The following is a 16,679-nucleotide window of genomic DNA, read 5'->3' on the forward strand; positions in this document are numbered from 1 at the left end:
GGCAAAGTGTGGAATTAATCTCCTTCCATGACATTATTTTATGGGTTAAAATCCAGATATTTGAAATGATATTCTTCTTCATTTGTGTAATTTTAATCTAACTGCTGGTGATCTTTAGAAATGTTACAATTCATCCTGGCAGCTTGGCGTTAAAAACGTATCTTTGCCTACCAATACCAAACCTGTGTGAGTGTATCAAGCAATGATCATCCTCACATCTTGTGCATCCCACTCTGTTGAAGTCAATTGAATTAAATGTGTGGGCGTTGAATAAACCCAAAGAACGATACCCTTGCACTTGTTTACTGCTGACAACTGACGAAAGCTTCCTCTATTGGAGAAAAGTTTGGCATGGGGTTGTTTGGAGATCAGGGGTTATCGGTGGGAATATATTGTAATTGGTCACCTTACAGTGGCAGCTACAGATTTAGGAGATTATGATCAGCATTTATTTTTGTTATGTGTATTATTTGTTGATATGTAATATTCATTTGATTACTGTGTGAATACAATCGATTGCTCCATTGCTGCTCTAAAACACCTGCAGATGCTAGATAGAGTAGGTGTTGGTAGTATATGAAAGGTCATGCAGTATCCATGAAGAGAAGCAATGTATCGGGTCAATGCCCTTTCATCAGAGTGAGGGAAAATTATAAATCAAACAAGCTTTAAAGTCTCTATAGGCACTGCCTGATCTACTGAATTTTTCCAGCTTTATGTCATTCATCTCCATAGCTTCTTGCAGTTTATACAGAATACATTTAAAAATCAGTCATGATTTTTTATTTAAAGAGAAGAAATGTACTATAGGGTTTGTTTTCTATCTTTGTCAAGATAACCTGGTGTTAAGGGAAAGAATCTATGCTGACATGTGAATTTACTGTTGCTTCAAGGCATCTCATTTTCAGTCTTTAATTTTCCCCACAGAGGTCCTTCTGTAGTGCAATGGTCGAGGAGCTCAGGTTGTCTCTCAAGTGTCAACGACGACTGAAACACAGGCCTCAGCCACCAGTCATAGTGAAAACAGAAGAGGTTATCAACATGCATACCTTCAACGACAGGAGATTGCCTGGAAAGGAAACAATGGCATGAAGTGTAGAAAATCCACACCGAGCACAAACAGCAATCTTTGTTCCCAATGACCTGCAAGAGTGTTTCCTGTGGAAATATGCAAACCGTGCCGAACAAGCGAGTTACCTCATGTTGCCGCATCAAGAAACAGAAATTGCCTACCACATAAAAACAGGGTGGTCAAAGCCAGATCCTGAAAACCTTGTGAAGGACCAAAACTTACAAATAAAATTTTTTTAAAAGAGTTTAGACTTTTCCCTTTCCTTTCCTTTCCTCTTCTCATCCCTCCTTCTCTTTCTCCCCATGCAGGTAACAAACTGTGATAATAATGGAAAAGAGAGAAAAATGGAAAGGAAAGAGAAAACTGATATGGAGCTTTAGCTAAAGTATAAAGAGAGCACATAGTGCTAATAAATGTTCTAAGATGCGCAGAGGGCATTGAAATAATTGAGGTTAAAGATGAAAGAGAACTGAGAGGCATAGGAAGCCTGGTGAAACCCTCCTGATCTCTCAGGTGTTTCGCCATCAGAAGGCAACACAAGGCAATAATTGTTTTCTGTCAGATCTTCTTTGTTAAAAGCAAGGATCAGACTGCAATGAACCCTCAAAAAAAAGAGAGACTATTAGACAATTAATCTTATTAAATGATGGATTGTGAAGTACTTTTCAGAACTTGAATGATGAGGTAGGGTTTAACGTTTCGGTTTGCATACCTCGTTGTGGTAACAGAAGAGTGTGTTTTCCCTCCCTGGTTCTTCAGAATCAGTCCTTTCAAATTGTGTCACCCACCTACACCCACATCCAGCTGAAGTGATTTGACACCTGACCTTTCAACTCGTGTGGTTCTGCCAAAATAAATACGGATATAGGATTGTTCATTGACATGACCCCATGGTAATGTTGCAGGAGACTCTTTTGTAGAATGCACTAAATCTCAAATCACCACTGCTACAACTCCTTGTGGGCAGTTTTTCAAGATGTTCATGTTTATTTGTGGAAATGCAAGATTTATATGAAAATAGTTTTTGTATGGAATTTTTGTAATAATTTTTATCAAAAAATGAACACTCGGGCACTAAATCTCAATGGGTTTCCATTAGGCTGATAGCATACAGTGATGAACTATTGTGTGTAATAAAAGGCAAAGTCTTGGCCATATATTGTGATAATAAATGAAGTCCATACTGTGTATTGTCTGAAATTTATGCACAAAGAGAAAAGTAATGGAATAGAAAAAAAAATAGTTGACTATTTCACACTACATTTAACTCAATATTTTGCACAAAGTATTTGGCCGCCAGTGGAAGTGCATTGCATCCCTTCCTCATGGTATTTGGCAACTGTTCCAGCAAAATAACTCACCAAGTACTACAGAGAGTAAAATATGATGTTTTTCCATTTGCTGATATTTGCAGATACCTAAAATAGTGTGAAGTAAATCTAATTGTGTTAAATGTCATCGCATTGAGAAATGTCAGAAAAATCAAAACTAACGTATTTGATATCCTCAAAATCAGTGAATGATGGCCATTTTTCTCTCTTATTTATCTAGAAAAATTGCTTTGGGTCCTTCACCTCCCACTCCAACCTCAGCCCATCCTGGCATTTGATAGTTTCAATTCATTTTAGGAATTTCGGAGTTCATTTCTCCATGCAAAAAATCACCGCATATTTTTGTTATCAGTAGAATGGGTGAAGAAGAGTTTCATGAACTTAGTCCTAAATTTACCTGCTAATTGTTTCTTCATTGTGCCATTCTCATAATTATTTACTGAATCTATGTCTTCCAATTACAATTACTATTTCCTGTCCATCTACAATGTTGCTTCTTATTTACATCCAATGAAAAATCCAGTTTACTTGTTTCCTGCCACACTATAGAACTTGGGTCGTGGCTACTCCTGTGAGAATGGATGAGAGTGGCTGGAAGTGGGCATAGAACTCAAGCTGTACCCTGACTGGGATATTACTGAGCATGACTTCTCTGACATGTATGGTTGCTTTGGTTACCTGGTGAAATATTCTACTTGCATTTTTGGTTGTAGTATTTGAACATTGAACATTGAGTGAACAAAGAACACTGAATCAATGTCAACTTCCCTGCTAGCCATTTTTAATACTATTCCTGGAGTTAATATATTCTTATTTTTGTCTGATTTCAGTATCCTAACGTTATTCTATTTGCATTTGGGGAATGCTTCTCCATGTCTACACTTCTGGTGGGGAGTTGAGCCCACTGGACAGGGTCATTGATGATTCAGGTATTCACTAAGTACCAACTTTATATTACATATTTTTCATATTCCTTTACAATGCAAAAGAGTGACCATTCTTCCCACTGAGTTTATACTGACTCTCAATGTAATGCCTTCAATCTCATTCCCCAACCTACCTCACTGTAACGTATTTTCTCTTGCCCATCAACTTCCCTAATTCCCCATGTTTCACCAGATGTAACATATAGTAGTCCATTAATCTACCAATCTGCACTTCTTTGGAATGTGGCGGGGGGGGGGGGCAACTGAAGCATCATTGGGAGTCCCATGTAGTCATTGGGAAAACATACATATTCCTTAAAGACAGCAACAGAGGTCAGGATCAAACATGTGTCAACTTAGCTGTGAGTCAGCAGCATCATCTGGCCTAGAAATAACTATAATACCTCTGTTCTGGTAAATTAAATGTATGTTCAGAGAATCAAGCTAGCCATGACTAAAATTCCCTATTCTTTCTTGGACTCCCTACATTCAAAGCAAAGTGACGTCACTCCTTTATTCGTGGAATCTATCCTCAGATTTAGTTAACTCTCCAAATATGATGCAACACATAAATACACACACACACACACACACACACACACGCCACACACACACACACACACACACACACACACACACACACACACACACACACACACACACACACACACACGTTCCCACGCTCCCTTACTAGTGTTGGCATTACACCACATTGATAGTGCACCTTCCTCACAATAAGCCTGAGTTGAAGTGGGGCACCTGTTTCCAAAATAACTACATGCTTTTCTATTTAGAGATAAAGATTAATCCAAAGTTAAGGCATTTTATTAAAATAAAGACAAAATATAGCTCGGTGAACTGGAAACTAAATTATTTTTTGAAATCTTTGTTCAATTGTTAACTCTCCTCTGAGCTTGCTTTTTGTCAAGATTCTCCTTAGCTCACCTCCCCAAGTGAGAAATGCCATATCAATCGTTGTGCACATGCATACTCACATGCACGCAGTGGCTGCTCTATTAGGTACCTTCTGTAACTAATAAGTGGCCACGGATTGCATGTTTCTGGTCTTCTGCTGCTTTAGTCCATCCACTTCAAGGTTCAACATGTGTGTTTGGAGATGCTCCTCTGCACACCACTGGTTATTAACATTTCTGTTCCATTCCTGTCAGCTTAAACCTGTCTGTCTTCTCTCATTAACAAGCCAAGTTCACCTATGGAACTGCTGCTCACTGGATATTCTTTTGTTATTTTGCACCATCCTGGTGAATTCTAGAGACTGTTTTGTGTGAAAATCACAGATCAGCAGTTTCTGTGATAGCCAAACCACCCAAATGGCACTAGCAACCATTCCATGGTCAAAGTCATTTAGATTACCTTTCTTCCCCATTCTGATATTTTCTCTGAACAACTGAACCTCCTGATCATGTCTGCATGTTTTTATGCATTGAGTGCTGCCACATGATTGGCTGAATAGATATTTGCATTAATGGGCAGATGTACCTAATAAAGTAGCCACTAAGTGTATGTACATACATTGCAAGAAATATTTTATTTAGAAGGGAGTTAGAAGAGAATTAGAAATGATACAAGGACAAAAGATTTGAAAGACACATCAACATTTCAGGGCAGCAAATATGCAAGAATTACTTTGTTTAAAAGATACTTGGTAAATTTAGAGAGAAAACCTCTTCCACTTTTGCCCATTTATGTGATTTCCAAGCAGTGTCATGGTGTTCAAAACCACATATTTAATTTAAAATGACCAACTGACGTTGAATATATCTCACTACTGGGTGTGGCTGCCCATTACAATGTGGTCCCTTCATCAAAGAGGCCTTGAATCAGATCCAGCCTAGTCCAATCCCTCCCAATCTGCCCTTTGCACAAAATTATCCTGGACATTATGGATCCCAAATGGGATGGATCATAGCGAACACAAATAGTGATGCAGCAAAATGTCCAGTTTTAATATTGCTTGAGCAGAGTGGATGAAACAGCTCAGAAGGATCATTAACTGAAGAAAAGAGTGGAATTAAAATGCCAAGATAGGCTGTTCTGTTGGAGTTGAGTTTGACTCATTGAGGATCGCTCCCTTTGAGTATTGATTGGAACAAAATTCTGAGCACATTTGCCTATGAATTCATCCCTGGTCAAAAGCACCAAGTGTGTACTATTGTAACAAAAGCCTGTCGTATGTTGCACCCAGTATTCCACGGCAGAGCATCATGTGTGGATGTGCTATATTGTACAGTGATGTTGCCCACTTGTCAAATGGCTTTAAAGTTGAATCATTTGAGAAAGAGAAAGACTAGGGAAATTATTGGTCAGACCGGAGTGAGACTGACCACACCCTGAGCCCCTCACTGCTCTTAGCTGGTTGAATTTGGATAACGGTGCATCGAGAATCCACAGATAGTCCACCACCTTGTAACAACATAGTGAAAGAAATATACAATAGACAAGGGCATTTATATAATGTGCGAGATTATTTTCCCTACAGGAATTAACCTTGGGGAAAAAATATCAATTCAATTCAGATTGGGAAATAATGCTGAAATTAATTGAGTTGGTGGAGCCTTCTATGGCACCAGAATAGACTAAGTGGGCTGGATTACCTGTTTACGTGCTGTAAATTTGATGTCAATTTAAAAGAAAAGTAGAAATCAGAATCTGGTCATTCACAGTTTAGGGAGGCACATCACTTTTCACCGTACAGGGAGCCACATCACCATTCCAGGCAAGTGTGCTTGTTGCAACACGAGGAACCACCAAAAATAAATAGGTTAGGTTATAGACATGTTGGCTAGGTCTTGGCAGGAGTTCTACTGCATTGTAGAAAACATTCTAGCAGAATTATTTATAGAGTATTGCCTAGTTTGTCCATTTATTGCACAGGGAAAACCATTCTTTGTTGCTCGGATCAAAGTAAAGTACGTTTATTTCGTACCTAATGGGGCTACTGTTACAAATCAACTGTTTCATTCTCCTCTACTGAGCCCTTCACCCTGATGAGCACAGTGCTGTGCCAGAAATAATGTAGAAAATGAAATTTCTCTTGCCTTTCTGGTAGGCGCTATTTCCTGGGCAAGCTAACTTTGTGTTCATTTGGCTAGAGTTGTACTTTTGTTATCAATGATTTTAATGGTTTGAAAATAAAATATGCTCCTCCTCCACTTATGGTCCCCTTCATCATTTTACATGGTAACAAATCTTTTTTTGGAGTCATAAAAACTATTACAGCACAGGAGGTTGCCACACTGCCCATAATGACCATGCCTGCTCCCTTTTTAAGAACTCCGGTTTGGTTTTGCTGCATTCTTCTATTAAAACAGGACGTGGAATTATCATAAGCTTGTCTGGTAATCTGTAGTATTTAATGATGCCTTGAGGTACAATACCATCCCTAATTTAAATACAAAATAAACAACAGTTTGAAGACTTCTAATATGTGCTATGAAATAAATAAACTGTTGGAATAAATGGCTGACATAAATGAAATCCTTTGTAAATACAAGATGTCCCTTGTACAGATTCAACTGAAGATCCAACAGAGAAGTACAATATGCTTTTGTGCTACCACTCTCATCCCATTATTACACTGTGGAGCAGCAGATTCATTTCTGGATAAACTGGCTGACTTTAACATTTTCATGTTCTTTTTTGAGGAGCTGTTTTGCAGGGCAATAAAATGCTAAGGGAGAAAAACATAAATTTATAGTGAAATCTACAGAAGTTCTCACTTTTCCTACAAATCAATTATTCCTCAGCTACTTCAATCATGACCTTACTGAAATCAAATGGAAATTGGCTTTTTAATTTTTAAATGAAATTAGTCAATGAGTTAGAAAAAGTACACAAAAGCTTTTATAGACCAGAACTGAGAATGGAGATTTGAAGATCATTATGGACTAAAAAGAGCCCACAAACTGAAATCTCCCATTTGTGCACTGTACACCAGGATTTATATGCAGAGTTTCTAATATAGTCAAATGCAATCCATCATAGAATCACAGAAATCTACAGCACATTACAGGCCCTTCAGCCCACAATGTTGTGCTGACCATGTAATGTACTCTAGAAACTGCCTAGAATTCCTTACTGCATAGCCCTCTATTTTTCTAAGCATCATGTACCTATCTAAGTCTCTTAAAATACTCTATTGTATTCACCTCCACCACCTTCACTGACAGGTGTAAAAAAACCTGTGTAAAAAAACCTGCCTCTGACATCCCCCTTGTACCTACTTCCAAGCACCTTAAGCCTAGGTCCCCTCATGTTAGTCATTTCAGCCCTGGGGGAAAAAGTCTCTGCCTCTGCCTCTCACCATCTTATACACCTCCATCAGGTCATCTTTCATCATCCGTCACTCCAAGGAGAAAAGGCCAAGTTCACTCAACCTATTCACGTAAGGCATGCTTTCCAATCCAGGCAATGTCCTTGTGAATCTCCTCTGCACTCTCTCTATAGTATCCACTATAGAGAAAATTTAAGGATATTCTTACAAGTGGCTAATTGTTTTACTCATGTGGCTTCAATGGCTGATGTATCAGGGAACAGGGGACTCTCATTCCATTGAATTACAGAAGTTCATTTACAAGATCAAGGTTCCCTATAAAGGATTTTTAAAATATAATCAAGCTTGTTAAGGCTGGGTCTAGAAATGAAATTGTATAATATTAAGTTTTGATGAAACTGAGATAGCTGCTGATGGATGAGTATCAGACAACCCCAGGACATTTATATCAGGATTTAGAATCATAAGAGTTGTTATGCCACAGAATGAGCTAATCGGCCTAAAACATTGCCTCCTAGTAAATAAACCAGTCAGTCTCATTCATGCGTTCTTTAAATGTAACCATACGAATAATTTTATTTCATAACCTCATCTAATTTTCCTTTTGAAACAACTAATTGGGTTTCTACCAGTATTCCAGGAAATGAGTGCCAAATCATTAACAAGTCTGTATCAAATAGTTTACCTCACATCCACCTTAAATCTACAGACACAATGGTTTTTAAAACAACTTTTACTTGAAAAATATGTTTCTCTCCATTTACCTGTTAATACCCACCAAGTTCTGTCAACTGGTATCAAGTCTCTTCTTTATTTGCTCAAAGGCAAATAAGTCCAGCTTCTCCAGTTTAATTTCAGAGTTGAAGTCTCTCATTCCTGTAAATGTTCAAGTGTATCTTTCTCTGTAGACTTTCCTGGACCTTCACAGCCTTCGTATAGTGTGATGAGCAGTAATGCATCATCTGTGATCCAGATAGTGTTTTAGAACCAACATAATCATATTCCATGCCTCTTTTATGAAATTCAGGTGCTATATCCTTCAGTAAGTGGACATGTTCTCTCAGCATATTGTTCCTTTTTCATAGATGAATTGATACATACAGATCTGCCTATTCCTGCACACTCATTAGAAATGTGTCATTTAGTCTATGCATGTTATTTCAGATAAAATGTATTATTTTACATTTATCTTTATTAAATACTGTCTTCTCTTTGTCTACTCATTCTTTTAATCCACATCATCTATTTTCCTTACTATCAACTATGTTATTAGGTTTGACGTCACCCTTATATTTTGACAATTTTCTTGAGCAACCATATTCAAGTCATTAATATACAGTATATACAGAAATCTATGGTTTCAATCTGACTTCTGGAGAAAGCCATTGTCTAACTTCAAACTGTGTAAAAAAAACAACCACTTTTTGCAATCCAAGTTAATTTTTTATCCACATTGTTTCTGACCCTATTGTTTCGCGTTCATCAGACCTGTGAACTACGGTAGCCCTTTTAGCAGAAAATCCATTTAAATACCATTTACTACATTCCATACTCAAGGTTTTCTGTCACTTCACCAAAAATATCAGTTACGTTAGTCAATTTCATTTTTTTTCAATGGATTTGTGTTGGCTCATCTTTAATAACTCTGAAAGCACTTGAGTACCTTTTAATTTGTTACCCTATTTTTTTGTTTCTCTAACGCTTTCTTCAAAAGTGAAGTTAAACTAACCAGCCTGCAATGTCATAAAATTATAGAGCTGTCAGCACAGAAGCAGATCCACTGACCCATCACATCTATACTGGCCTTCATGCCTATCAATCTATTCCAATCCTACTTGCTTTCATGAATTCCATATCCCTCCTTGCCTCATCCATTTCAAATACCAGTCAAACTGCCTAATAAAAGTTGTTACAGTTCCTGCCTACAACACTGCTATACATTCCATAAGACCATAAACCACAAGAACATAATATGGCCATTTGGCCCATTGAATCTGCTGATCATAGCTGATTTATTTTCCCTTTCAACCTCATTCTCTTGCCTTTGACACTCTTATTCATAAAGAACCTGTCAACTCCTGCCTTAAAAATTCCAGATACCAATTACTCTTTGTCTGAAAATATACCCTCAAATTCCTTTTAAGCCCCCTCCTCTTACCTTAGTCTACGCCCTCTCATTTTAGGTATGGCTGGAATGGGTAACAGACTCCAGCTACCTATGCCTGATTTTATATGTCAGCATTATATCATCTCTCAGACTGTTTTGCTCCTGGGAAAACAAATCCAATCTTGATAATTCAAGCCATTCCATATGGGAAAACTAGTTGTCCCGTAGCCTCTCCACTGTAATCATGTGGTTCCTAGAGTGCTGTGACCAGAAGTGAGCACAATACTCCAAATGCAACCTAACCAGCACTTTTTCAGCTGGAACATAATGTTCCACCCCTTACACTCCGCACTTTACTGCAACTGTTTGAACAAAGATCTTGCATTTCGTGTGGAGTAGGCCTTTGACACTTCTCAAATACTGAAGGAAGATGGGTAGATCATAGAAAACCAAACCCTTCTGTAATTTTCACTTTCTGGACCAGTTGACTTCCCACTGCCAGCCTTTCTGATACCTCATCCTCTTAATTTTCACTCGTTCCTCTGATAGTCTGGTTGCATCATCTTTCCTGATAAAAATTGCCACAGAGTACTCAGTAAGTATTCCAAAGACACAAGAGACTGCAGATGCCAGAATCTGGAGCAACAAGCAATCTGCTGGAAGGGCTAGGCGGGTTGAGCAACATCTCTGGGCGGAAAGGGATAGTCAGTGTGCCACGTCGAGAGCTTGCACCGGAACTTGATATTTCAACAATTCCTTCCCTCCCAATGATGCTGCTCAGCCTGCTACGTTCCTCCAGCAGAATGTGTGATGCTCCAGTAAGTATTCCACCCTGACCCATGTCTATGCATAGATCGCTTTTTGATCCCTAGTTGACTCCAGCCCTTCCCTTACTTTTACATCAGACCATACATGAGTTGGTAACTTATATATCACCTGAGCAAGATTAGACTGTGGAGGAAGTCAAGTTCACACAGAAGTTACCGGAACCTTGAGTCTCATGCCGCCAGTATTGGAAGCAGATGTTGCCCTCCAGCCATTGAGCTCCAGGACCGGCTTAACTCGCCTGAGCACTGAACTGGTTCCATAGTCTTCAGACTCAATTTCAGGACTCTACCGTTCATGTTACAGCCATGATGGATTGGCAGAGTGGGCTCGATGGACTGAATGGCCTACTTCTGCTCCTATGTCTTATGGGGTCTAATGTTTTATGTATTAATTGTTTATTTTTTTAATTTTTTCACGATTTGTCTTCTTTTGCACATTAGATATTTGTCGGTCCTTGTTCTATGTGGTTTTTCATGGATTCTTTTGTGTTTCTTTTTTTGTGGTTGCCTGCAAGAAGATGAATCTCAAATTCATATATGGTATACATACTTCAACAATAAATTTACTTTGAACTTTTGAACTTGGAGCTTGCCTTCATCAAATGAAACACTTGTTTGTTCTCAATTGATAGCACAAGATGAGTTATGGGACTGAAATTAAAGTAACAGGTTGAACTGATCTCAAAATACTCCTAACATCTTCTCCCATCTTCCGGGCTAATGTACAGTCTCTGGAAAATAACATTTAAGTCCTTAGAACAAGATTGCAGCAACAGAGGTACATTAGGGACTGCTGCATTGTTGGCTTCACAGAGACGTGGCTCACCCCTAGCACTCCAGATACAGTGGGTCAGCAAGATGGCTTCAACTTCCATCACATGGACTGGACAGCAACATCAAATAAAGGTGGAGGTGGTGGTGTTTGCTTCATGATTCACTCATTATGGTGCTTAGCCATAATGGTTCAGTTGCATTCCAGCCCCCCGATCTGTTCCATCTGGTGGCGAAGTGTCATCCATTCTATCTGCTGAAGGAGTTCTCTGCTGTCATCCTTGTTACAAAGTACATTTCAGCCTGGCCAACATTAGGCTGGCAATAGACAAGTTGAGCCCTATGAACAACAGTCACAAACAACTCACCCTAATCATTGCAGGGGACCTCAACCAGGCCAGCTCAACCAAGTTTCTGATAAGTTATCACCTGTGAAACCAGAAGAGTCAACTCACTTGACCACTGTTACACCACTATCAAAAATACTTACCATGACGTCCTACATTTACACTTTGCCAATCTGATCACCTGGCTGTATTTAAATTCCTGGCATCCAGGCAAAGACCACAGCACAAGTGGTAATAATCATGAAGGGAGTCAAAAGAGTGATTACGAAGCTGCTTTGAATCAGTGGACTGAACCATGTTCAGGGGTTCATCTTTGGACCTGAATAAATATTCCACAGTTGTCACCAACTTTGTCAAGACCTGTGTGGATGAGTATGTGCCCAAACCAGAAACCGTAGATGAACCTGTTGTTTATTTGTAGCCTTCTGAGGGCTAGATCAATTGCATTCAAGACTGGTGATCCATAACCCTATGAGAAGTCCAGCATATGACTTATTGAAAACTATCAGAGAGGTTAGAAACACAACAACAATGAAAGGATTTGCATACCAATATTTCCTTTAAGACAAAATCTAACAGCATAAGTGATTGTGATGCTTCACTCCCAAATGAGCTTAGTGCCTTTTATACATTCTAAGAAAGGGAGAATAAAACTACAACTGTGCAAATATCCACAGCATCTGGTGACTCTATGATCTCTGTCTCAGAGGCTGATATCAAAATATTTCTCAAGCGGATGAGCCATCAAAAGGCATCAGTCTCCAATGATGTAAAAGGCACAGTACTGAAAACCTGTGCCAAGCAACTGACTAGAGTGTTCAAGGACATCTTCAACCTCTCACTGCTGCAGTCAGAGTTTCCCTCCTGCTTCAGTAGTGCAACAATCATACCAGTGCCCAAGAAGGGCAGGGTGAACTTCCTCAACAATTATCACTCAGTTGCACTCATATCTACTGTGAAGTAGAGCTCTGAGAGGTTGGTCATGGTTAGAATTAACTTCTTTCTGGGCAAGAACCTGGACTAGCTGTAATTGATCTACAGTGGATGCAATCTCACTGACTGTCCATTTGGCCTTGGCCATCAGGCAATATCTGTGTCAGGTTGCTGTCTATTGAATACAGCTCAACACTCACCACCATCATACCTTCAGTACTAAGCAAGTCAAGCTTCAAAGCCTGAGCCTCTGTACCTCCCTCTGCAAATGGATTTTTGTTTTCCTAATTGGAAGGCCATAAGTGGACCAGTAAGAGTATCCCCTCCTCACTGACAGTCAACAAAGTTACACCTCAAGGATGCATGTTCATCCCATTGCACTACTCTCTCTGGACTCATCACTGTGTGATGAGGCGCAGCTCAAATTCCATCTATAAAGTTGGTGATGACATCACTGTCTGGGATGATGGCTCCGATGCACAAATCAAAAAAGGCTGCTGACAGTTGTGGACTTAAACAGGTCCATCACATTTACAAGCCTCCCTACCATCAAGGACATCTTTAAAATGTGGTGTGTCAGGAAGATGGATCCATTATGCTCTCTCCTCCTTATTACCATCAGGGATGAGGTACAGGAGCCTGAAGACGTACACTCAACATTTTAGGAACAGTTTCTTCCCCTCCACCATCAGATTTATGAATGGTGCATTCTTCTTTTACACTATTTATTCATTTCACTATTTAATTTCGCTATTTATTTATTTATTTATTTATTTATTGATTGATTGATTGTGACAGTGATGTTTTGGTCTTGCATTCTATTGCTGCCACAAATCAACAAATGTCGTGACATATGTCAATAATAATACGCCTAGTTCTCTCATTCTGACTGCATACTTTAGATTTTGTTCTGTAGTGTTGGACTTTGTTATGCTTTCTGAGTATTACTATGCCTATAGCTGTCTTTGGTACTTTATGAAATTCTCCAATATTCTTTGATGGTCTTTCTATTGATGAACTACCTTTAATGTTCAAATATAACATATGTAAGTACTAGTCTAACTAGTGTTGTTAGACTGTTTTATTAAATGATTGAGCAAAGAAAGAAGTGTTCTCTAAGCCCCTTGACAATCTTATTGATCTAGCTCATTCCCTTTAATGATACATTCCACAGTTTCTTTAGTTTTTCCTCATTACCAGTATCCTGCCATTTATTGTAAATCCTCCTGCCTTTTGCATTTTCACAATTTCACTCCTCAGGCTTTTGTGGTCTAAATTCCATTTGTCACTTTACTTCCCAACTGACCAAAGCAAAAATTTTAAAAAATATGTATATATATATATAATATATGTATTCATGCTACCCAAAGCTTTGCTCCTTTCTGGACTGCCTGCTCCTGCCTCTTTTCCTTACGTTTTCATGTAGTTGCAGTTGCAGAATATCTGAATGTTAATGAGCAGATGTCATTATTGTTTCGGACTGACCTGGGATTGTCTTGAGTTTCACATGTCTGGAAAGACCTTCAGCTATGAGGCAGAGATACGAGCACTTTCAGGTAAACAGTCCTGACAGAGAAGGGGACTTTGGATCAGTTGGTCCATTTCAGGAAGAGCATGGCCTTTCTCGTATCACAGTTAACTCTGGACCTGATGGCAATTCATGTACAGGGAGGCTTTGACCTGGAAACATCCACCTGCTGGCAGTGTAATCCCTCTTGTGCTCTCGTCCCTCCTGTTGGTTTCAGGAACGGGTTCTATGTAGAACACAAACAAGACAGGGGAAATTAGATAATACTGCCAGACTTCAGACTTGATGGGTAAAGTATCTGTCATCCAGCCATTGATTTGAACTTCACTATAATGTACATATCTGTGTGGTGAGATTAGATCCAAATTCTGATTCCTTCCCTGAAGCTCATTTTGGGAATGTACACGTTGTATGTGTGTGAAATCCTGTCAAAGACCTTCTACTGGTCCAGGGAGTCATTTTCTCCTCTCCTCTGCACCTAGTCATAGGATTGTCAGAGCTTTTCCTGCAAGGTACTGCACAGGTTTGGTCTGGGTGTATCACCTGTTGGCAATAGCCTTGGACAGGACCTAATCATCTACTTTCAAGAATGAAAGCATCTCCAATTCATGATGTTGTCTCTCTCTTCCCTTTTTAATATGCTTTTTTTATAATAAGTCAATCAGAACCTTACACAGTGTAGGCAAACAAAAGTTTATATTTAGCCTAATTTCCCAACCCGTCGATTCTATCTTCCTTTGTAAGCAAGCCTTAGAGCTTGTGTGTTTATTTTGTAAATAGATGAGCTTTAGAATAAACATATGTAATTGGTATATTTACATCTCTACCCTACCTAGATTTGCACCTTTCATAAAATATATCATCTCCTGTTCTTTTGTTCAACTACCTTGCTAATTATTTACTTTATCATTTCCTTTTCCATCATCTCAGTTTGCACTACTGATGTATTCCATCGATTTTGCACCAGTATTGATTGTTTTATCTACTAAAGATTAGCATAATTAGAATCAGAATCATTTTTTATTTTTAAAAATCTTTTTATTGATACATAATCTTCTACGGCTTTAAAATAGTACAAGATTTCAGCAAATTGTTATATATACAGTAAATAAAGCTGAAAAAAACTTATCAAAAAAGAATAATATATGATAATGAAAAAAATATTTTTATAAAGAAGGAAAAAGAGAATCCCATTTACTAAAAGAAAAAAAAACAGTAACTACAAGAGAAAGAAAAAGAAAAAAGAGAGAGAGAAAAAAACCATTAGGAACCAACTCCCGGAGTAATATGTCTTACAATCATCTATATATATAAAGAAGAAAAATCATCAACCACCAATTCACATTTATATAAAATAAGATTGGAAGGAAAACATATAAATTAATTCAAATTAAATGATAATATTTGGCAAAAGAGCCCCATCTTCTCTCAAAATCAAATCGAGGATCAAAAGTTCTACTAATTTTTTTCCAAGCTAAGACATGATATTACTTGAGAAAAGTATTGAATTAATGTAGGGAAAGAGGTATCTTTCCATTTCAATAAAATAGCCTTTCTTGCCAACAATGTGACAAATGCAATTACATGTTGGTTTGAAGATGAAATACCCTGAATATGATGCGGAACTATTCCAAATAAGACATTCAATGTATTAGGTTGTAAATTAATTTTCAGAGCTTTAGAAATTGTAGAAAATAAAGATTTCCAAAAAGATTTTAATGAAGAACATGACCAGAACATATGTGACAAAGTGGCTACTTCTGTTTTACACCTATGACAATAGTTGCCTATGTTAGGAAATATTTTGGATAGTCTCTCCTTTGTTAAATAATAACGATAAACAATTTAAAATTGAATTAAATAGTGATTGGCACATATCAAAAAAGAATTGATCATTTTCAAAACTTGCAACCAATCTTCATTAACAAAGGTCATATTAATTTCTCTCTCCCAATCTTGTTTAATCTTTAGTGAGAAGTTATCTTTTTGTAGTAAAAATAAATTATAAATTCTACCAATGGAACCTCTCACTAAAAGATTCATATTTAAAATAGTTTCCAACAAATCAGATTCTTGCATATATGGAAACCTAGATAAATATTTTTGTAAGAAATGTCTAACCTGAAAATATTGCAGGAGGTGTGTCTGAAAGAGAGAATATTTGCGAATTAACTCTTCAAAAGTCATCAATCGACCACCACAAGATAAATCTGCAAAAGAACAGATCCCATTATTTCTCCATAAGAGAAAAATGGGATCGGTTATTGATGGTTTAAATAGAAAATTTCAATATAAAGAGAGAGACAATTTAAATTGTTTATAATTAAAAGAGTTGCGAAATTGAAACCAAATCCATAAGGACTGTTTAATAACAGGGTACAGATTCAGGATCAGAATTAGAATCAGGTTTATTATTTCCGGCATGTGACATGAAATTTGTTAACTTAGTAGCAGCACTTCAATGCAATACATAATCTAGCAGAGAGAGAGAAAAAAAATAAATAAAATAAAACAAAATAATAAATAAACAAGTAAATCAATTA

The 16,679-nt window shown here is 37.8% G+C and overlaps 1 protein-coding gene across 1 annotated transcript in view; it reads left to right on the forward strand.

The window, feature by feature from the left end:
* Positions 1 to 2,219, forward strand: part of grik2 (glutamate receptor, ionotropic, kainate 2) — a 256,121-nt gene extending 253,902 nt beyond the window's left edge. The window contains exon 13 of the mRNA XM_072250332.1: positions 928 to 2,219. Coding sequence (XP_072106433.1) covers positions 928 to 1,092 — 165 coding nt within the window. The 3' untranslated portion in view covers positions 1,093 to 2,219. The remainder of the gene's footprint in view (positions 1 to 927) is intronic.
* Positions 2,220 to 16,679: the final 14,460 nt, after the last annotated feature.

Source organism: Mobula birostris, chromosome 2, assembly GCF_030028105.1.
Source record: "Mobula birostris isolate sMobBir1 chromosome 2, sMobBir1.hap1, whole genome shotgun sequence".
NCBI classification, from domain to species: domain Eukaryota; kingdom Metazoa; phylum Chordata; class Chondrichthyes; order Myliobatiformes; family Myliobatidae; genus Mobula; species Mobula birostris.